Source organism: Saimiri boliviensis, chromosome 20, assembly GCF_048565385.1.
Source record: "Saimiri boliviensis isolate mSaiBol1 chromosome 20, mSaiBol1.pri, whole genome shotgun sequence".
In the NCBI taxonomy this organism is placed as follows: Eukaryota; Metazoa; Chordata; class Mammalia; order Primates; family Cebidae; genus Saimiri; species Saimiri boliviensis.
In genome coordinates, this window is record NC_133468.1 from 21,423 (window position 1) to 43,851 (window position 22,429).

The 22,429-nt window shown below is 41.1% G+C and overlaps 1 protein-coding gene, 1 long non-coding RNA gene and 1 pseudogene across 2 annotated transcripts; 2 read left to right on the plus strand and 1 right to left on the minus strand.

Annotated features, from left to right (window-relative positions):
* Positions 1-4,225: 4,225 nt before the first annotated feature.
* LOC120363150 (tripartite motif-containing protein 43-like) lies at positions 4,226-13,112 on the minus strand. The gene is made up of 7 exons (XM_039467325.2): positions 12,979-13,112; positions 10,607-11,021; positions 9,923-10,018; positions 7,579-7,809; positions 6,563-6,585; positions 5,934-6,031; positions 4,226-4,831 (listed from the first exon to the last, which is right to left on the minus strand). Exons 2-7 carry the CDS (start codon positions 11,015-11,017, stop codon positions 4,338-4,340), a joined length of 1,353 nt encoding a protein of 450 aa, XP_039323259.2. The 5' UTR covers positions 11,018-11,021; positions 12,979-13,112; the 3' UTR covers positions 4,226-4,337.
* On the plus strand, positions 9,759-11,159 carry LOC141582437 (uncharacterized). The gene is made up of 2 exons (XR_012515281.1): positions 9,759-10,392; positions 10,429-11,159. It is a non-coding gene; the product is annotated as an uncharacterized LOC141582437 (long non-coding RNA).
* Positions 13,113-20,386: 7,274 nt separating the features above from the next.
* Positions 20,387-22,151, plus strand: LOC141582497 (uncharacterized; annotated as a pseudogene).
* The last annotated feature ends 278 nt before the right edge of the window (positions 22,152-22,429 follow it).

Genomic DNA, 22,429 nt, shown 5'->3' on the forward strand with positions numbered 1-22,429 from the left:
AGATCTCCCTAATCTATGGAAGTTTATTTAAAGCTTATTTGACAGGCATCACTGAACAAAAGGAAAGTTGAGTCCTGAGTGGGTGCACACCTGGGTGATTGGGAAAAATGTTGAAGCCAGAACATATGGGTTCAGTCCTTTATACTTCATATTCCCAGTGTCCTCACACAGCCTCATTAAGTCTCCCATTTCTCTGTGGCTCCACTATAAACTGGCTGGGGTGTCTGCCTCCCATACTCTGAGGGTGACTGAGAACCACCATGGCTCTCCAAACTAAGACTAGGAGACACAGCAAGGCTTAGGAGCCTAGGGGAGCAGCCTGTGGTGTCATTTGAGATGTTCTGGGAGCTGAAAAGTAGCATTGTGTCACAACTCTACAAATTGAGGACAACATACAGGAAGGTGATTCACAGGCTAAAGCCCAAGTCCTAGATTGTGAATCCCTTAGCCGAGACCTTCAGCATTTTCTGCTTTCTTTTGAGGCAGGTTGGAGAGCTCCAGTGATCCTTGAGATCTGTGACTGCTGCATGTCACGATCATGGCATCTTAGAACCCTGAGAGTGGAACCAATGAAACCTCCGTCCCAGGTGATATGCAAATGTGTCCTTTCTCTAATCAATCTTCTAATGCAATGTTAGAAGTTTTAAAGAACTTTGTTAAATTTTTTAATTTTTTTAAATTGTACTTTAGGTTCTAGGGTCCATGTGCAGATCATGCAGGGTTGTTGCATAGGTGCATACTATATGTGGCATTTCTCCCCATGTTATCCCTCCCCACACTCCCTACCCCCTGCTGTCCCTCCCCTAGCCTCCCCCAACTGCCCCCAGTGTGTGATGCTCCTCTCCCTGAGTTACATGTTTGCATTGTTCAACACCCGCCTGTGAGTGAGAACATGTGGTGTTTCGTTTTCTGTTCTTGTGTCAATTTGCTAAGAATGATGGTTTCTAGATTCATCCAAGTCCCTACAAAGGACATGAACTCATTGTTTTTCATGGCAGTGTGGTATTCCATGGTGCATATGTGCCACATTTTCTTTGTCCAGTCTATCATTGATGAGCATTTGGGTTGGTTCCAGGTCTTTGCTATTGTACACAGGGCAGCAATGAATACACATGCGCATGTGTCTTTATAGTAGAACGATTTATAGTTCTTTGGGTTTTAAAATGCTTTTTCTGGCACTTTCACTTACTGCTATCTTAAACCTGGGTTCTCTCTCAATGATTTGCTCTTTTTTTCCTTGCCTCCTCATAAGTTTCTGTTATTTCTCTTATTCCCATTTATTTGCTTTTTTTTTTTTGGCTGAACTACCTTTACAGTTTCTCTGTCTTATAGCTGTTTGTTTAAGTAAATTTTAACCATTTTGCAAGGTACTGATCCAATTATTTTATATAGGTGCAGGATATGTGTGTGTGTTTGTGTGTGTGTGTGTGTGTATGTACACACAATTACTGTGTATATATCAACACTATATTATGTAAATATACGCATAACACACCCATGGAGTCCACATCCACACACATTGCTTTGAGAAAGGCACTTTGTTCTGGGAATGAGGCTTATAAGCAGTGGGTGTGGGAATCAAAGTGAGGCAGTTTAACTTCAAGACATTGCTCTAAACCATGACACCATATTACTCTCAGCTGTCTTTTTCACTTTGGATACTGATATACAACAGACACTTCATGCTAATTCCGGGAAATGATCATTTTGAAATGTGCAGGAAATGTTGCCTGTTCCCTTCTTTATCTGGATCCCTTCTTCACTATGACTTTGCTTTTTCTCACCTAGGATTACTTTTCTGACACATGCATGGGTACATCCCATTAAAGTAAGAGAGTTGTACTTTGTGTAAGGCACTGACAGAATCTCTCTTTCTCCATATACACCTGAACGTGACTGTCCTCTTTCTCCGTTCCAATTGTTTAACCCCAAATACCTTTTACCTTTTCAGATGTCACAAGGATGTGACTGAGTAGTTTCAAGGGCATCCACTTTTGCTTCCTCCTCCTACCTTTGAATCCTGCATCTGCATTGCTGGGTCTCAGGCCAAAGAGGAAACCCTTGTTTCCCATTCCAGGATATTTTGATGACCAACTTTTCTTATGTTGAGAATTTGAAGGACAAGGGCAGATAATGAGAAATGGATAGACAGGGACCTGTGTTCTGAGACCTGGGCCAGAGGACTGATGGAGGTGGAGAAGAATCTCAGTGATTCTGGCAGGCATCATGGATCACTAAGGGCCAGAGGAGTGGAACATATGGGCACAGGGTGAGAGGCCTGTGACAGGACACAGCCTATCTCCTTCACAGCAGAATGTTAATAGGCATTAGATTTTAATAAACAGAGAACATATCTCTGAGTCAGCATCAAAAATTTCTACAGTCCAGAAGAAGGAATAGCCACAGCACCTAACCTCACCTTCCCTTGTGAGTATGGGAGTCACAGGGCAGTGAGAATGGAACAGCGTTTATCTGAGGTTAAAGCCAATGCTTCTCTCTCTTTAGTCCACACTTACAGTAAGGTCCATTGGATGCCGTGGCTACAAGTTTCTGAACTTCTGGCTTTTGAAGGAAAGACTTTCTCACCCTCTGTGCTGAAGGTATTCTATGTATTATGAAATCTGGTTAGTGGCTCTTACCATCAAGAAATCTTGAAAAGTACAAGGCACTCAGAAGGCCTACATTAATAGTTTCCAGCCACTTAGAGACATCAGAGGGGTTCCTGCCAAGGGTGCACTGAACTTTTTCATCTCACTGTCCTAGAGTTAGTGGGTCTGTCTCTGGTCATCTTGAAGGAGATGGATCATCCTTCACTCCCTCTACTTCAGTATCTTGTGCATCTTCCTCAATGGTTTTGCCATGTTGTTTTCATAATGATTGTCCAGTTGATACTAAATCTTGAAAAAAAATTCCAAAAGAATATTTAATTCTTTTTTGGTCTCAATTGTCAATTGCCCTTTTACACGAATCTGGGGCAGATCTAAAGGGCTTCTTAGAGCTCATGTTTTATAGGACCACAGTCTCTGGATGTAGATCCTCAATGTCCACTTCTTAAAGATACATTCCATCCCACATTCTCTTCCTATGATGTAACTTCAAGACTGCTACTGTTGAATGTTCTAGTCCCTTTACTTTGTGTAGTGTTGTGACTATAGCTGATGTTTTACTCTAGCATAATAACACTTCTCCTGACTCTGTGGGAATCTTCACCGTGGAAAGGTAACTACCATGCTGTGAGCAAGCCCAAGTGGCTACGTGAAGAGGCCCTTTGAATATATTCGAGGTAACAGCCCCAACTGAGGAACCCCAGACATCAGTCAGGATCATCTGCTAGACTGGGAGTGGAACATCTGTTGCCATTATTTAATTGGTGATCATGAAAATGACCATGTGGTAGGTAGACAGACTCAGTTGACTCACTAGAATCTGGGTTTTTATCAGAACTGGGTTTTGCTTGTTTTGTCTTGTTTTCTTTTTTTCCTGACACTAATGTGTTCCCACTGTAACATGAGGTGATGATGATGTCTCAGGTCTTGGTTATCAGTGAGAATTCACAATCTGTGTGAATTTTAAATATAAACACATTTTAAAGCAGACAGTCTGCTCCTCTGTCTATTTTCCCCTGGGTGATGCTGTTTGCTTTTTTAAACAGCTACAGAAGTCAATGTGGGTTAAACCTTTTGGGTTCTAGCTCAGGCATTGCTGGCAAGTTCTCAGAGAAGCAAGGCTCCTCAGGCTGCACCATTTGGCCCATGTCTGCAGATGGCTGTTCTATCTAGGTTTTTGTAAGTTCACTCTGATGTTCACACAGCGATAAAAATTACTTAATAATGCTTTCTCAGAATGTGTTTTTGTCACCATAGGACACATGCCTGTTAAATCCTCATTTTTGCCCAAAGATTCAGTGACAATTTAGGTGTAAAATAAATGTTCCCCCTAAAGTGATGAGGTGCAGACTTTATTGTATCAATAGGAGGGAGCTCCCACACTTGCAAATGCATTGTACAAAATCCTGTCTGTCCATGGTGTGCAAATTATGTTCCTGCCTGAGATCATTCAGCTGGAATCACACACCCACATATTTCCAGAATTCCATCCAATAAATTCACAAAGCAGTTGAAAATCACAATATACACTTTAGGTAATGGGCCATTAGAGATTATTTTAATTGTAGAAAAGCATACAAAACTATTTTGCATTTTACATATTTTTTATTTAACTGTAATAAAGTGACACTAAAACAGAAAAAAAGCCCGAACAGTATGATTCCTTTGCTTGAACAGTGAAGGACTCCCTTGTACATGCAGTTCCCAAACAGTCAGCTTTCTTTATCTTAATCATCTGTGGCCAGTGTAAAAGACAGGCCTGACAGGGAAATTTAAGGAGCCATCCGGGTAACGCCATATGAGGGAATTCTTGGCTACATTCAAAAAACTCAGATTTCCACTTTCAAAATCCAGAAACACACCAACCCGGCCCAGAGGTTTCTCTACATAGTGAGCAAGCATTGGAGAGCTGGTCAAGAGACGGAAATGATGATTCACCTTCACACATAAAAGAAGAAATATGTCCACAGATGTAATCATGGTGCCATTCTTCCTTATCTGGGAGTCCTTACAGACACCCAGAGCCCAGTCCCAAGAGTCGTCCACATCCAGCTCCCAATAGTGTTTCCCAGAGGAGAAGCCCTGGGCTCCCCATGCAGCAAAATAGTCAGGTCTGTCAGAATTCACAGATCCACCTTCCCGTTCAGGTCTACACATCCAACTTCTCACATCCTCAAACAGGCTGATATTGTGATTGCTTACTTCATAATTGAAGGAAATTTCCACTGTAGAAAAAAGAGAATGTTCCAGCGAAAAGCAGCTTATACATTCTTAGGTTCAGATAAGAAAGAGACTCTCACTAGAAACCACAGGTCAAGATTAAAAGGCAACTTTTGTCTGGAAAAATGTTGGAATCAGAGGGTGTTAGGATACCTGCATAAGTACATGGCTAAACTACAAGGACCACAATTTCTATAAACTCAAAAATATAAGGGGAGGATTGTCATGCCTAAGTCTAGTCAGCTACTTCTTATAACAACGGAAAAACTGGAAGCTCTTGCACTGCATCCAAGTCCATGGCAATAAAATATATGTGCATTTCCTCTTCCCTGTCAGGGAAGAGCAGGAGGCTGGGGACAGGAGACGAGGTGGGGAGCCATTCTTACACCTAAAAAAATTATCACTTTGCCAGAAATATGATCTGCCACTTAAGTAAGCAAATTCATACTTAAAGAGAAAATCTGAATCCATCTTCTGGAAAGTGCAGATTCCTTGCAGGAATTATCTGACTTTCATGCTGGATTTCAGCACAGACTTCTTTTATCTGCCTGATTGATCATGATCTGTCCTGGAGTTCTATCTAAGGGCTCATCAACCACCAAATCACTTTCCTATTGTTTGCAGATTCTCAGATTTGCATTGTTATTTAAGTTACTCATGGGTGTTTTGGTTGATTAAAATGCACATGATTAAAATTACAAATGCTATGAAACTTCACCTGAAGTTTACTTAAAAAAAAAAAAACACTGTCACCAAATCACAATCATTAACAGCACTTAATTTGAAGTTGAAATGTCCTGAATTAACTCAGTTCTGTATACCGCATGTAATACTTGTATACATGAAATTTTGTCAGAGAATGTTTCTAAGTCCTAAGGAGCCATTCTGCATGTTTTATGTTTTTCTAAGTAATGTTATATGGCTGATTCTTATTACATTTTACCAGCTTTTAGTTTAGTCTGTTTGATGATAGTGAAACTATAAATATAAAGACTTATTCACAAACTAGTTTCTTCCAGATGAAATATCATTACACTAGGAAAACTGCCCATAGAAACCATACTTGAAGACATTACATATTGATCCCAGCAAGACGGCAACACTCACCTCGGAAGCGGTTGAGCCTGTGCACCAGTCCAGTGATGGGCCCTGCAGTTAACTCTGGATTCACAGGCTGGGGCATGTGCAGCAGCACGGACTCGCTCCTGCAAGGAAGCAGGTGCAGTTGGTTAACCTTTCTGGTGTCTGTGTTTAAGAAATAGATTCCAACAGGAAATCCTTCATTCAAACCCACTTCTGATATTGTCATGTAACTCCACAATCCTAGGATGGGTTTATGGCTCTCTTAGGGAATCTTTCTAAGGATTCACTCCATTTCTAACCTACTACCACTGAAAGATAATTGCCTCTCTCTCTATCTGCCACCAAATAGTTTGTTTCTAATTATGATTCTGAATCTTAAAATTAGGCAACTATATCCTAGTAACTTCTGCATTGAACTCTTCAAAACATTACCCCCTGAGTCACTTGGGAAAGTAAGAAAAGATTAAAATCTGATACAGGGCATAAGAAAACATATTCAACATAACACACGAACACCTGAGTACACACACATACACACACAATCACACTGACACATTATGTTAACAAATTATGTTTTCACTTTGTTGAAAACAGCTTGATGTTTTTCATAGCACACCTTGTGCTTCGGCCTGCAATGATGACCAAAAACATACCTTGCCATGATGTCTCCCAAATCCTGTAAAGAGAGAGAGAAAAAAGATACTTCTTTAGAAAGTTGTTATTCTGGCTGGGTGTAGTGGCTCATATCTGTATTTCCAACGCTTCGGGAGGCCAAGGTGAATGGATCACCTGAGGACAGGAGATCCTGACTAGCCTGGCCAACATGGCAAAACCTCATCTCTGATAAAAATACAAAAAAATTAACTGGGTGTCATGGTGCATGCCTGTAGTCCCAGCTACTGGGGAGGGTGTGGCAGGAGAATTGCTTGAACACAGGAGGTAGAGGTTGCAGTGAGTTGAGATTAGGCCACCGCACTCAGACTGGGTGACAGAACAACACTCTGTCTCAAAAGAAGGAAGCAAATGAACACACAAGTTGTTAGATTCCACCTGTCTAGTCTTTAGGTTTTGAAAACTTTCGAAGTACTACGTACTATCACTGCAGGTCTTTTAAAATGTATTATCATTTCTCACATTAATACCAGTAAGACCAATTGACAGAATCTGTTTCTGATAAATTCAGGACCCTGGATCTGAGTGAGAGAGAAAGGTTGAGTAGTGACTGTGCATTGCTGCAGCTGTCTACAATGTGGTCTTTTCCAGGGCTAGTTCCTGAGGGGCAATGTGGCTCAAGTCAAGGGCATTTCAAACCTAGGACTGCCCAAAAAAAGGAAGAAGGAAATGTTAGTTTCTTCATAATTTCTATGTATCATCCAACATAGATAAAAATATTATTTTCACATGAATGTTTTCTCTTCCAGAGTTTTAATGAAATGAACTGGAGAAGAAAGCTTGAGGTGGAAAATGTTCTGTGGAAATCTATCTGCACAGCTCCCTAAAGCTTTGTTTCTATGATTAGGTTAGGATTTGTAGTTTATCTCTATAACTAGGTGGGAATGTCTATCACCATCAATGCAGGAGATGAAGTATGTCTTTGGTACCCAATGAAAAGCAAAGATGTAAATGTCAGCTAATATGAAGTGTCTCAAGGGACATCCTCAGTTCTTACCTGGAGCAGCTCCACATCTGGTTTATGACACATTTCCATTAGTTCCCGATACATTTCTTTCAAGTGCTTCTTCTTTTGATGCATGTTGATGCAACTTCTCTGGAGTTGTGGAAATATCTCTTCGTGTTCCTTGCCCAGTCTCTCTAAATGTTGTTTTTCTTCCTTATGGAGAACTGGATGCACCTTCATATACTCAACCCTGATCATCTGTGTACGAAGAAGGGCATAGACCTGGAGAGACATGGATTTTGTAGGTTACATACCCAGGTCGACTTCCACCTCACAGAACCCACTAATTCATCCTGACCTTTCCTTCGTTTAATTTTCATTCTTTACAAACACTAGGATAAGTTAAAAAGATCTTCCTTAGGGGAGACCAGGATGGTTGAAAGGAAGCTTCTCTAGAGTGCAGCTCCCACTGAGTGAGACACAGAACCAGAGCGATATCCACAGTCCACCCATCTGACAAAGGGCTAATACCCAGAATCTACAAAGAACTAAAACAGATTTACAGGAAAAAAACCAACAAACCCATCCAACAGTGGGCAAAGGATATGAACAGATACATTTCAAAAGAAGATATATGTGAGGCCAAGAAACATGAAAAATGCTCATCATCACTGGGCATTAGAGAAATGCAAACCAAAACCACATTGAGATACCACCTCACATCAGTTAGAATGGCGATCATTAAAAAATCAGGAGACAACAGATGCTGGAGAGGATGTGGAGAAATAGGAATGCTTTTACACTGTTGATGGGAGTGTAAATTAGTTCAACCATTGTGGAAGACAGTGTGGCAATTCCTCAAGGATCTAGAAATAGAAATTCCACTTGACCCAGCAATCTCATTACTCGGTGTATACCTAAAGGACTAGAAATCATTCTATTATAAAGACACATGCACACATGTGTTCATTGCAGCCCTGTGTACAATAGCAAAGACCTGAAACCAACCCAAATGCCCATTGATGATAGACTGGACAAAGAAAATGTAGCACATATACACCATGGAATACTATGCAGCTATAAGAAATGATGAGTTTGTGTCCTTTGTTGGGACATGGATGAACCTGGAAACCATCATTCTCAAAAAACTGACACAAGAACAGAAAATCAAACACCACATGTTCTCACTCATAGGTGGACGTTGAACAATGAGAACATGTGGACACAGAGATGGGAGCCTCACACACTGAGGTCCATTGTGGGTGCTGGGGGGAATAGTGGGAGGGAAGGTAGGAGGGATAACGTGGGGAGAAATGTCAGTTATAGGTGATGGGGGGATGGGGGCAACAAACCACCTTGCCATGAATGTACCTATGCAACAATCTTCCATGACCTGCACATGTACCGCAGAACCTAAAAAAAGACCTTCCTTCAAAATGTTTATAATTCATCAATTCTTGAACACCTGCATAAAAGCCCTTTAGATTTAAATGTTTAAATATATGTCCTCTCAAGTCTGAAATACCACTAGGAAACAAGTAAAATTTATCATTGATTGTTAAATCATCATCAACAATATATATATTTGTTACTCAATTAGTCTGTAGTCTCAAATCTTTGTACTTCACAGCCTAAACAGTCATTCTTAGTAAATGTTGTCAGTATATTCTAATCAGGGTCAGAAGCCGTCACACAAAAAAGATCTCAATAAACATTGTAGCCCCCATCTCTGAAACTGACTACCTCTGCTCTGTCTCCTCCCTTCTTCTGTCTAAAGCTACAGTCTCGCCTCACCATTCTAAGAACACGAATCCCCATTCCATTGTGTTTCTCCTCCCAATATTGACAAACTGTTCTCTCACTCCCCTCGTCATTTTCGTTTCTTCTCCTCAGCTTTTCATCATGTTACATTTTCTCCTACTCAAACAGGCATCATGGTCTGGGTCCTTTGCTATCAGATTTCACTAACACAGGCATAGTTCTTAAATTACTGTTTCCACCCACTTTTTTCCCTAGGAGCAACATCATATTTACCGCTAAATGCCTTTATTTCTCATTTATGTATTATTTAATCCGTATTACATAATTCATCTCATACAGAAACCTCTGCCTGAAATACTGATTAATTTTAAGCACATACTGGCCTCTCAGAATTTACATATATATATATATACATATTTATATATGTAAATATACATATATATATTTACTTATCTGAAAAACATTTCCAGAACACCTGAAAATTGTTATGCTGAACAGTCAGGTTGTTTTCCAGGCTATAAATAAACATATGACAAAATCTGGCATATGAGAATTTCAACTCAAGTGGCTAATATAAATGTTCTCGGCATGCCTGTCTCAAACATGTCCTGAAGACACATGATCTCATACTTACACTCCAGAGCATGCTTGTTTTTTCCTCCTCACTTAGATTTCTCTGATTTTCTTGAATTTTTTCCCATAAAATCCTCATTTGCTTTAAGAGCTTCTCCTGCAAAAGAATTATGAGGGTGAGCAACAGAAAATCAAATACCATAGATTCCATACTCTGAGTGAGATACGCAGGCAAGGGTTAAAATGTATGAACAGACTAGAGAGAGGAAAATAAACCAAGTTTTTTCACTGCTCATCCTCGGTATTTTCAAATCTGAGGTTTCAGATGTATAACAGTTTAGGGAACTGGTGAGTGAAGATTTCTTGTAACCTAGGTAATGATCAGTGAAACACCCTTCCACTATGCTGGCCGCCTGCTTTTGTCATTTGTCCAGTAAGATTAAATACATTTCCAAAATGTATTTTCTTTGTTCTTGTAGTTTTGGTAGCTTTTCGATGCCTTTAGTGTTATACTGTAGAGTCAAAGTAATAGTGACATTCACTTAATCACCCTCTTTTTGGGTGCAGGCTTTGTGAAGGCAGGTATAGTTGCATATTGAATTCAAAATTTCATCATTGGTACCTCCAAAAGCACCTGGCACTCAGTAAAGGATGGAGTGATCACCACAATGGTTCTCATCTCCCTTCTCATCTCTTTAACTCCTCCACCCTCCAGCCTGCAGGTGATCCCAGCACTGTGTCTTACCCGGTGTTCTTCAGCTGCCCCTTCAATGGGACAGTGTTTGTGAGCCCCGTGCTCCTGAGAGTTAGAGCACAGTGAGCAGAGCAGACTCTTGTCCGTGGCACAGAACATCTTCTTTGTTTCCCTATGGATCCCACATAGTTGTGTCTCAGAGCTCAGGAATTGCCAGACACTGGCTTTCCTGGCAATCGTCACTAAATTCTTCAGAAAAATGTTAGTTTTGAAATCCTTTTGGTGTGATGGTTCCCTGCACGCAGGGCAGTTGGCAGGACTTTGGGCTTCTTCCCAGGAAAGGCAGAGGCAGGGTCTACAGAAGCTGTGCCCACAGCCTATGGTGACAGGGTCTACCAGGTAGTTCAGGCAGATGACACAGGTGAGTTCCTTCTGGAAGGCCTGTGGGAAGTCTGAGTCCATTTTCCTGAGGGAAGAAAACCACAAGAATTTAATCTTCTGCCCTGGAGAGACAAAGATCCAAGCAAAGTTTCAATCAGGTTGTGAACAAATAACATCTTTTTTTTTTTTTTTTCTAGAGAATTGGCTTTCATTTGCAATGACCGAGATAGGACAAATAGAAAACTGAGGCACTAAGAGCCATCAACCTCTGTAGAAAAATGTGATTGTTCTCCAATCAACGCACAACCAGCTTTCCAAACCCAACTCTTTTGCACAGAAGAATGTCAGTTTTTTGAGGTGTTAGTGTCCACCAAGTTGCTTGGGCTTCTAGGATTTAATCAAGCTATCAACTCATGGGGTAGTTACACTCTAAATTGCCAGGGACTGGTTTGGAGAGGGGATGCTAACTAAGCTCTTCTACTCTCATCGTTTGATTTAACTGTAACAAGGATCCCTCAGAGTTGTCCAGAGGGCCCCTGCTTGAAAATAAAGCAGAGGTCATTCTTTGTCCAAAATCAGGCAAAGCTAGCCTTTACACTCCAAGGCAAAACAAACCAAGGTAAAGGTACTTCTCCAAGATAGAACAAACAATCATTTTTTAGGCTGCTGTGTTCATTCAATCAACAAAAACTTTGTGGCATGTTTACTATTCCTGGACTGTCTGTTAGTTTGGGGATATATTGATAAAATATAGAAGGGTATACAGAGGACAGAAATGTTTTCTAAGCCCTTTGGAAGCATTGTCATTACTCTTTCACACAGTCAGAAAAATGGTATCATGCAGTAATAAAAGGCACTAGACAGTAAGGTGGTGTTTTAAATGGAAGGGGTGGGGGAAGAAAACATAGGCCAGGCAAGGTAGCTCAAACTTGTAATCCTAGCATTTTGGGAGACCAAGTCAGGCAGATTTTTTGAGCTCAGTTCTAGACTGGGCGACATGATGGCAAAGTGTCTAGATCAGCCTGTCTCTAAAAACACACACACACAGCCGGGCCTGGTGGTTTATGCCTGTAATCCAAGCACTTTGGAGGCCAAGGCAGGTGGATCACTTGAGGTCGGGAGTTCAAGACCAGCCTGACCAACATGGTGAAACCCCATCTTTAAACACACACACACACACACACACACACACACACACACACTATATAGATTATATATGTAAAGCCCAACATGGTGGTCCATGCCTGTAGTCCCATCTACTTTGGGGGATGAGGCTGAAGAATTGCTTGAGGTATTAAGTAGAGCCAGTAGTGAGGATTATTTCCACCACTGCACTCTAGGCTGTGTGTCCCTGTCTAAAACAAAGAAAGAGACAAAGAAAGGAAAAATCTAAAATCCTGGTTTCTACACAGTATAAATACAGAAACCCTCTATTTCTGATATTTCTGCATAGTTGCCCGTGAGACTTTCCTACATGGATAGCCATTTCTGGCTTTCTCCCACAGAGGAACTGAGGTTTCTGAAGAGACTTTTACCGTGTTTTAGAAAAAAATGTTTGCCCAAATCATTCAAAGCACTCTACCTATGTACAGGCATACATTGCAACATAGGCACATTTTCCCTAGTAGAGTAGAATATAACACATTTTTACACATAGATTACAACACTCCTAACCCATTTACAGAGTCTTCAGAGATTAAAAAATTACTAGATATTTGGAAACTACTGCAAAATGATTATAATCTATAAAACAACTAAAAAATACGTTAAGTAAAAAATTAATCATAACATTAATTTGAGGATCATGCAGCAAGACAGATGACAAAAATGTTTAATTTGTAAATAGGTTAAATGGAGCTTGTAAACCTATGGGTTATGTTTAAAATAATTTAAAAAAAGAAATGGAGCTGTTTTTAAAACTCAGAAAATGACATCATTTCATCTAAAAAAAAAAATCTAAGTTTGCAGATAAAGTCCCCAAATTTTGTTTGTTTTGGTTTGTAACCTAATAGCAGCTCCTACTCTGGAAAGTGTACACTTACCTCAGAAATAGATCTACGTTCTCACCAAAGCTTGCTGTCCAAAAAGATGAAGTCAGCTCAGGGATCAGGGTCTCACGGCGCAGTGGCGGTAGCTTTTGGAAGTCTCCAAGGCCAGTTGCAAAGCCACTCTGTGGATGCTGGAGAAGAATGAGCTTGGCTCTTGCGGTGTCCTTTTATACGTCTCTGAAGACCACACCCCTTTCCTCTAATTGGATTTCAGAGGGCGTAGGTGGGTGTTAACACAGTTGATTAAGTTTCTTCAAAACAAAAGGTTGTTTTTTTTTTTTTTCTTAATGACGTTTCGCTGTGTCGCCCAGGCTGGAGTGCCGCGAAGCTATCGCAGTTCACTGAAACCTCCGCCTCTGAAGTTCAAGCAATTCTCCTGCCTCGGCCTCCCAAGTAGCTGGGATTACAGGTGCCCGCTGCCGGGCCTGGCTAACTTTTTTTTTTGCATTTTTAGTAGGAGGGGGTTTCACTATGTTGGCTAGATTTATCTGGAATTCCTGACCTCAAGTGATCTGCCTGCCTTGGACTACAAAAGTGCTGGAATTGCAGCCTGAGCCACAGCCCCCAGCAATTCACTTTTATGGTAATGTAAGAATTTAATCTAAGGCTACTCCTGGCCTCCCCACTCCAGAAGGAATATTTCTCCTTCTCCTTGTGCTACAGATGAAGCCTTCCAAGGGCCTCTCAGCAGCCGTGGGACATACGATTCCCTCCTATATTACCTGGCTCTGCTCATCCCAGCTCAAGGGTTATAGGGAGAAAGTCTAGAAAGCTCTAGCCAGGTGCAGTGGCAGGCACCTGTAGTCCCAGCTACTATGGAGGCAGAGGCGGAAGAATCGCTTGTGCCTGGGAGGCGGAGGTCGCAGTGAGCCGAGATCATGCCACTGCAATGATATAGTGAGATTCTGTCTCCAAAACACATAAATCAATAAATAAATATAAAAAAATTGATGATTAGGAATACAATATACTAAGATATATGTGACAAAATATAAAGTAAGCAGAAAGCATATAAAATTGTAAATAGAATTTGATTACTTTAACAAATATAGAAAAAATTAAAGGGATTTAATCAATTAGTATAATAATTGTGTTATCTTTAGGGAAATATTGGGAGAATTGTTTCCTTATTGTTTATAATTCTTTCCAATTTTTTTTTTTTTGTGGGTAAGAAGTCAATAACGAGAATAACACTTTCAGTAGATTTCAAACACGGTGTATTCCATGAAGCTGATTTTCTAACTTGAAAAGAAAAATGATGTTTTCCCTCCTTGACAAAATGCCTCATCATTAGAAACATGGTTTGTTTAGGACACATAGCTTTTTCTTCCTTATTTCTATATTTGTTTCATTTTCTCCAAATAATAGTAAAGATCCAGTCTGTGTCTCTATTTGATGTTTACAATTCCTGAAACAACTGAGCAGTGCATTGCACATAATAATTTCTCACTAAGTAAATTAAGCTAAATGTTGAATTTCCATCCAAACCTTTGAAACCAAAGGAAGAACTGTGTCTTCATCCTTCTTTTCTTGTATCATTTCTTTCCCCTGTAACAAAGGATACAGCGTGTTAACACAAGATACAGAGAAAGAGAATTTGTGTGTGTGTGTGTGTGTGTGTGTGTTTATATGTGTACATGCTTTACATATGGTAACCACATCAATTTTTGTATTTGTAGCAATGCCTTGTAATTTTGATTCAGAAGCTCATAGCATTTTATTAAAATTATGTTTCATTTGATTGTCTCATCTGTTTATGGGAGCTGCTAACAGGGATTCTGTGTTTCATTTACCATATACTATTACAAAATGTGAGTTCATGATACTAAATTCATAAATATTGAACATAGCCAAAATTCAAATTATGGGGGTTTTAGTTATTTATATTTTTCCTTTGTCAACAGGGTACAACTGAATTAACAATATGGACCTCCTATTTCATTCTAAAACTAGTACTGATTTAGGCAAGTTACTTAACTCCTGATCTTTTTTTTATCTCAGCTACGAAATGGGGCTTCTGCCCTGCCCAACTTGGAGAATTGCTCTGAAGATTAAAAATCACATATTGTGTAAATATTCAATACAATAATTGGCTCATAGAAAATGATCAGCCAGTTGTAAATGCTAACTGTTAGTAAAACTAAATTACAAAATGAAAGTGCTAAATTAATGAATAACATAATTAATCCTTTCTTAATGGAATGATTGCTTCTCATTGGTTAATTAAGTTGTGACAGAATTGGTATGTTGAATTCAGTGACTCAGAGTTCATCTACTCAGGGCATGTTGACACACTTTCAGTTATGCTGAATCACTCTTATGGCAATAGCAACCCCATCACTCCTTTTGGAATGTGAGTTCTGTGAAAGTGTTTAAATCACAGCAGACAGCCAAATATTGTAGAAAGACTGAAATAAATGCTATGTTGCGTGTTCCTAACAGGTTTAGCTTTAAAAATAAGAATATTATTAGTTAACATTTGGTAAATACTTACAATTTGTCAGGCATCTTACTAAACATTAGTAGGTTATCTTATTTTAATATTGATATTACTTCTGTGAGTAGCTTACTAGGACACCTAGGTGAAGAAAGTCTTGTCAGTATTTGCATATCTGGGGTTATCAGTTATTTATTATTCTGGCATAAATAATAATCACTATCATTATTCCCATTGGCATATGCAGCTGTTTCTGTGCTTTTAAAAGCCTCAGCACAATAGTATTTCGTAAGACTTAAAAATATGGTACCTGTGTATGCTATCGTTCTTAATTTGCCTATAATAGGATGTTAAAATATACATTTAATGCTTGAAAAATAGTGACTTGAATTGTACAGGTCTACTTAAGCACATTATTTATTAAAAATAAATACAGTCAGCCCTTTCTATCTGTATATTTTGCATCAGCAAGTAAGGGTGGATAGAAAATACAGTATTATTCACTGTAATCCCAGGTACTTAGGAAATCGAGAAAGGAGGATTGCTTGAGCCCAGGAGTTTGAGGCTGTAGTGAGGTGTGAGCAAGCCTCTGCAATCCAGCCTGGTGAGAGATCTATCTCTTAAGAAAACAGAATACAATACAGTATTGAAAGCAAGGAACCACATATGTGAATGGCCAACATTTTACTTTTAAAGATGGTGAGCTATAACTTGCCAAATTATTTTTTTGTTTTCAAACTTATATTTTTAAATATTAGTATTGCATACAGAAAATGATTTTGCTAAAAAATCACAAAGTAGAAAAGACACAAATCCAGTAAAAAGGCTCTAAAGTGAGTGACTTTATTTCTTTGGAACAAATCTCAACAGTTATTTTTCATTTAGCTTTGTTATGTTACAACTTTCATCACAGAATGATACTCAGGACATGAGCCTGAATCTGAGAAGCTCAGATGTAGCTAATAAAGAACTAACAAAAAATATAAGGTAAGAGAATTATGAATGTGTTTCTAAAAACAACAAAAAAAATAAAGCAGAACTGATACATTCCATTTGGACTCTTAGACATGATTTTTGGAATTATTTTCTGTTTTATATTATTGCCTACTTCACTGTCTTAACAATGTGAAGATCAGGATGTCAAAGGGCATGAAGCATGTGGTGAGAGTTATATTATGCTAGTTAGCCCAAGGGGACTAGATGTGGCTTCAGATTCCACATACTCAGCTACATTTCCTCACTGAGGCACGGGAAGGTGATCTAGAACATCTTATCTGGCTCTGTGAATGCTGTACTTAAATTATTCTGAAAATCACTCAAAAAGATGAAATATTAAATAATTTTCACTACCATCTGGATTATTATACTGATATATCAATTTGATTTGTTGAGTGGTTTGTTCACCGTCAGCCTGTTAATTCCACAGAAGAGGGACAACTTTTTATATATGCATGTCTTTTCTGCAGGACTTGAGTATGCACAAATTTCGATATTTATCCAAGTCCTGGACCCAATCCCCATAGATGACTGATTAAAATCAGTTTTGTTCTGAAATTTTATTTTGTGTATGGAAATACATTTTCATGAAACTAAAACTATATTCGTTTTATTTTGCTTTCCAATATTTTTGAGAATGATTAATGATCACCTGATGTTTCTGTAATGAGCCTTTATTGATCTTTAGGGTTACCAGATAGACTTTTTTATAGGTAGGAAAAGAAAAAATGACTCCCTCTTACAATATCAATTTTCCTCTTTTTTGTCCTGTGGAAAAATATCATAGTTGATTTCTTGCAAGCCATTAGAACATTTCAAAATATATGTAGTAAATGATAAATATAATATATTCTCATGCAACGTAATATAATTTTTGCATATCTTTATTTTCAGTATCTTTCTGTTTCTTATTTTAAAAGAATATATGTTTATTTTAGAAAATGTAAAGATCAAGAAAGCCACGGCAGAAATTAAACATCTCCCTAGTTCCATCAGAAAAATCATAAAAGGATTATATTCTTATGTGTATAATTCTGGCCCCTTTCCTATTTTAAATATATTTTTGTTTATGTATACACAAAACCCAGTAAATCCTTCTATATGTAATGTATATAATAAACATATATATGTATTTTTTCTATGTTTGGTATTTAGAGGTGCTTTTCCTCCTACATCTTGACTATCACAATTTTTTCTACCAAACATTGACCATCTCCAGGTTGATCTTATATGTATCGCAGAAGGGGTTAGGTCATTGGACAGCCAGAAATGACTCTGTCTTTCTGTCCAGGGATTATCAAAGAGTTGGGCTCAGGAATAAGAGGATGTTTTAGAAAGTCTGATTGGCTAGGCAATGGCAGCATATTTTTAACTTACCCATTGCCCTGCTTATTTTGTTGTTGTTCTTAAGCTACAGGTTCTCACACTGTCTCCCAAGCTGGAGGTCAGTGGTGGAATCTTAGCTCACTGCAGCCTCAAACACCTGTGCTCAATCAATCTTCCCACCTCAGGCTCCAAAATCACTAGGACTAGTCACGTGCCACAATGCTCAGCTAACATTTGTACTTTTATTTGTCCAGATAGGGTGTCCCTATGTTGCCCAGGATGGTCTCCAACTCCTGGCCTCAAGCAGTCCTCCCACCTCAGCCTCCCAAATTTATGAGATTAAAAGCATGAGCCACTGCTCTGGAGCTTATTTATTTACGTCAGAGTTTGTTCTTCTCTTCCCGGTCTATTGCATGAACTATCTGAGCTCCTACTGTAAAATATTCTTCTGCCGTGGTCATGTGAAACATTACAAAATTGTTTCTGATGATTCTTCATGTTTTATGTCACATATTCTAACATGATAGTGTGACTTTTTAAAAAAGAACAAAAAAATAAAATTTTGGCTAATCACAAACAAGACTTTAATGATCACTGTTGTGCTATAACTTATTATAATGCATTAAAAAATCAGGACTTATTTGTAATGTGCCTTGAGACAGATACTTCAGTCACTTGATTTCTCAGACCTCAGTTTTCTTCTCTGTGAAATACTAATACAAACTGTGTGTAATTTATTTTGAAGAATTTGGAAAATTGTAACTAAATACTCTTATCAAGAATGATTGCTGTGTTTTCTATATTGTTACTGTTGTAGCACTGAACCACTTACCACTTTAAGTTTTTGCTCAAAGTGAAAATATAATTAATTAATATGTATTTCATAGACTATCATTTTTTTTTTTTTTGAGACAGTCTCTCTCTATAGGTCAGGCTGGAGTTCAGTGGCATAATCAGCTCACTGCAACCTCTGCCTGCCGGGTTCAAGCAATTCTCCCTCCTCCTGAGTAGCTGGGTCTACAGGCATGCGCCACCATGCCTGGCTAACTTTTTGTAATTTTAGTAGTCGGAGTTTCATCATGCTTTCCAGGCTAGTCTCGCACCCCTGACCTTGTGATCAGCCCACCTCTGGCTCCCAAGCGGCTGGGATTACAGGCTTGTACTACCTTCCCTGGCCAGACTAGTCTTTAGAGATGATTGAATGTGGAAGTTCAGTTGACAAGTGACTTGTTCAAATTGTTAAATTAGAAATATTCAATGTTAAAATGGTAGCATGCTCTTGTGTTTCTCTTCTGTAACATTTAGGCAACTAATAAAGACCATACTGTTTTATCAACAGGCATGTCATCCATGCTCCAAGCAGCCACAGCAAGTATTCAAGGGAGTCATTTTCAGGAATTTCTGATGCTCTGCTTGATATTGAAACCAAAGTGGATCTTTGCAAAACTAAGGGAGAAGTGAAGAGAAAGACTGCTGTTGCAGCCTTCACAGTGCAGGCAGCTGCAGAGGCTTTGAAAGAAGCAGCCTGAGAGGGTTCTTTAGAGAATCCATAGAGATTTTTGTGGTATATCATTCAGAAAGACTTATGATGGGTATATTGGTGAAGTTTAAAGGAGTATATTAGAAATAAAGCTAGACATTATATACAGTCATGTGAGTGTTCATATATTTATCTGTGTATATATTGTTCTTTTATTTCCTTGTTATGGACTAAAAATAAAAAAAATAATAATTAGGCAAGGTTATTCTGAAATGGAAGAATCAAACTCAGTAAAACATCCAAGGGGAATGGGTAAATATGGTAAAACCCTCATCTGGCATTATCAGGGAATCAAGTCTAATCTGTTCATGTCACTTCACACATAGGAAAGCATCAGTGTGTCCTAGAGCGCACTGGGGAACATGCACAACTGCTCCAAGGCGGAGGCCTCACGCCCTGCCTGGCCCCCCAGGGCTCAGAGGATCACTAGCTCAGCACATGGTTGAGAAACTAATTAAATTACACTTTTAGTAAATGTAATCACTCTATAGCATAGGAAATAATTTTTTATTAAAAGTATTTTATATAAAACACTATCATATAACACACAAGGTAGAGAAAAATAGTAATGAAGTGAACATTTGTGAACCTACTAGCTATATTAAGAAAATAATATTTTCAATATCTTTGGGTCCCCTATGTATTCACGACAGTTGTGCTTTTTCACTTTCTTGAATTGTTATGTTTATTTCCTGTTATTCTTTATGATTTTATCATACATGGCTATATTATTTACATGTTTTATGTTTTTGTTTTATGTAGTTTACTATTTTTTATAAATGCAATCATGCCATGTATATTTTTATGGTACTTGATTTTTTCCCACAGGTTTTTAAGTGTTCAGCTAGATAGATAGCATTTATTCAAATGAAAATAAGATTCATGGACCATCAAGACAAAGAAAATACATAATAATGTGAATAAGGAAAGTTAATATAAAGAATGATTAATTATAATAGAATTTGAGCAATGAAATATTGTCTAGTAAAGTGTAAGGAGAAGTCTAAATCATATGTGATGAGCACATATAAGGAATTGCTATTGTTTCCAGGGTGAAGTTTGAGAAGCCAATGAAGAGTCCCCCCACATCTTGCCCTCACTGAATGTTGAAAGTTGCTGTGGTGCTGCACATGAAAAACTTTTGGTCAGTTCGAAAAGTATCACTTGCTCAGAGGGAAGAAGCTGGTACCTGGTACCCAGAAGTGCCCGGATGTGGCTGGGCGGTGTCCGAAGGCTGCGAGCAGGTGCTCACAGGCAGAAAGCTCATGCAGCGCCTGCCAAGCCCAGATGATGTGGAAATGGCCCTGGAGATGTATAAGCTGTCTCTGAAGACTGAACGACTTGAGAAAGAGAGAGACAAATCGGTGAACACCCATCAGAAATTTTCTGAAAAAGAGGAAGCAAAGGACTTATTTTTTCCTTTAAGTCAATACACAGAATCTTCATTCATCAACTCTACTCTTCGTTAAGCACAATCACTCTAAAAAGTGTCTGGGCTAGAACTTTATTACTGCGAGAGAAGATGTGTAGTTATTGGTAATCCAGCCTTTTGTGGCTCATACGTCTACTTTCCTGGACTTGAAGTACTGGGGGTGGGTGGCACAGAGTAGGCCATGGCGAGGCGTCGCCACAGCCCGGACGGTGCTTCTGCCACTGCTGCTCCGTGGAGATCGTCCCACGCCTGCCGGATTATATCTGCCCAAGACGCGAGTCTGGTTTCATCGAGGAGCTTCCAGAAGAGACCAGGGGCACAGAGGATGGTTCTGCCCCCTCCGCAGCCCTCACGGACCGGAACCGCTGGAACCGGCTGCCTTTGGAGAACGTGGCCCAGGACCTCAGGACCGCAGGGCCGCAGACAGTTCGCTCTCGGCATCGCTGACGGCGGCGTCGAGACCCCCACGCTCCCTCCGGGGGCGCAGGCTGACGACGGCAGGGACCCCGAGCGCCGGGGGGAGCGAGAGCCCGAGTCCCGGCACCCGCCCCCGGGGCCCCGCGCCGCCTCCCCCCGCGGCGGGCCACCGGCCGACACGAAGGCGCCCCCACGCTGGAGGGGGTCGCCCGGCGCCGACGGACATCGCGCCCGCCGCGGTCCCCGGCCCGGGTCCCTGGGGAGCTCCGCCCTCCGACCCCGCGGACCGCGGCCCGGACGCCGTCCTCACGCGGCCGCTCAATCCGTCTGAGAACGCGGCCCCCACCGGCGGACGGAGAAGACCCAGGCCCTGCCCGCCGCCCCGGCCCCGAGGGGCACCGGGCTCCGGGCGGGAGCGCCCGTGTGCGAGGACGACCGTGCGCCGGGCCGGCGCGGGCGGCGGCTGCCCTGCACCCCCGGGTCCGCGAGGCCGCGGGGTGCCCTGGCGGGAGCAGGGGGTGCCCGCCCGCGCGCCCGCCCCGACCTGCCCCTTCTCCCGCCCTCGCCGCTGTCCCCGCCAAGCGCGGCGGCTGCCCCGGCTGCCGGAAAAGCCTCACGGGACAGAACTCGGCCACGAACGCCCCGGGCCTGGCGGGGCTGAGCGTCTCCGCGTCCTCCTCCGCCTCCAGCTCGCCCGGCAACGAGAACGCCGCAAGGAGCCCCTGAGCCCGCGTCTGCCGGCACCACCCCGGTCCGCACCCACCCCCGCCCGGGGGACCCGAGGCTCCGGGGAAAGTGCGGGGCCTCTGCCCCCCACCCCCGGCCGGCGCCACGTGGCCCTCGCAGACCGTGTGCCCCGGCGGCGCCGCTCCTGGCTGGTCGGCACCGCGGGCCCGGCCTGTACGGGGCGAGACCCGAGCCCGGCCCACGGGCCCCCTGGCTGGGGAAGGCAGGCGCCATACGGCCCCTGCCGGGGCACCCCGGCCTCCCTGGCCTCGCTGTCTGACCGCACCTTCTAAGCGTTCAGTGGCGGAAAGGTTTTTATAATTTTAAATTATTACTGCTTTGAAATAAATGGACGTTTTCGCTCACATGCTGGCCATGCGTGAGCTGTGGCAAGATGGGGTCCAGCTGCTCCGCCAGTGCTGCGAGCACCGCCAGGACAGGCCGTGTGGGCCCCCCAGCCTCCGCCTCGGCTGCCTCCACAACCCAGAGTTTGGGGGCTCGGGACCATGAGGATGACCAGCAAAATTCAAGAACAGAACTGCTACAGCAGACTTTTTTAAAGGAAAAAAAA

Coding starts and splice junctions, on each gene's coding strand:
- LOC120363150 (XM_039467325.2), bottom strand. CDS start 11,017: ATGGACTCAGACTTCCCACAGGCCTTCCAGAAGGAACTCACCTGTGTC. Junction 10,019..10,606: donor GGGCAGCTGAAGAACACCGG/GTAAGACACAGT, acceptor ATTCTTTTGCAG/GAGAAGCTCTTAAAGCAAAT. Junction 6,586..7,578: donor CAGATGTGGAGCTGCTCCAG/GTAAGAACTGAG, acceptor CTCTCTTTACAG/GATTTGGGAGACATCATGGC.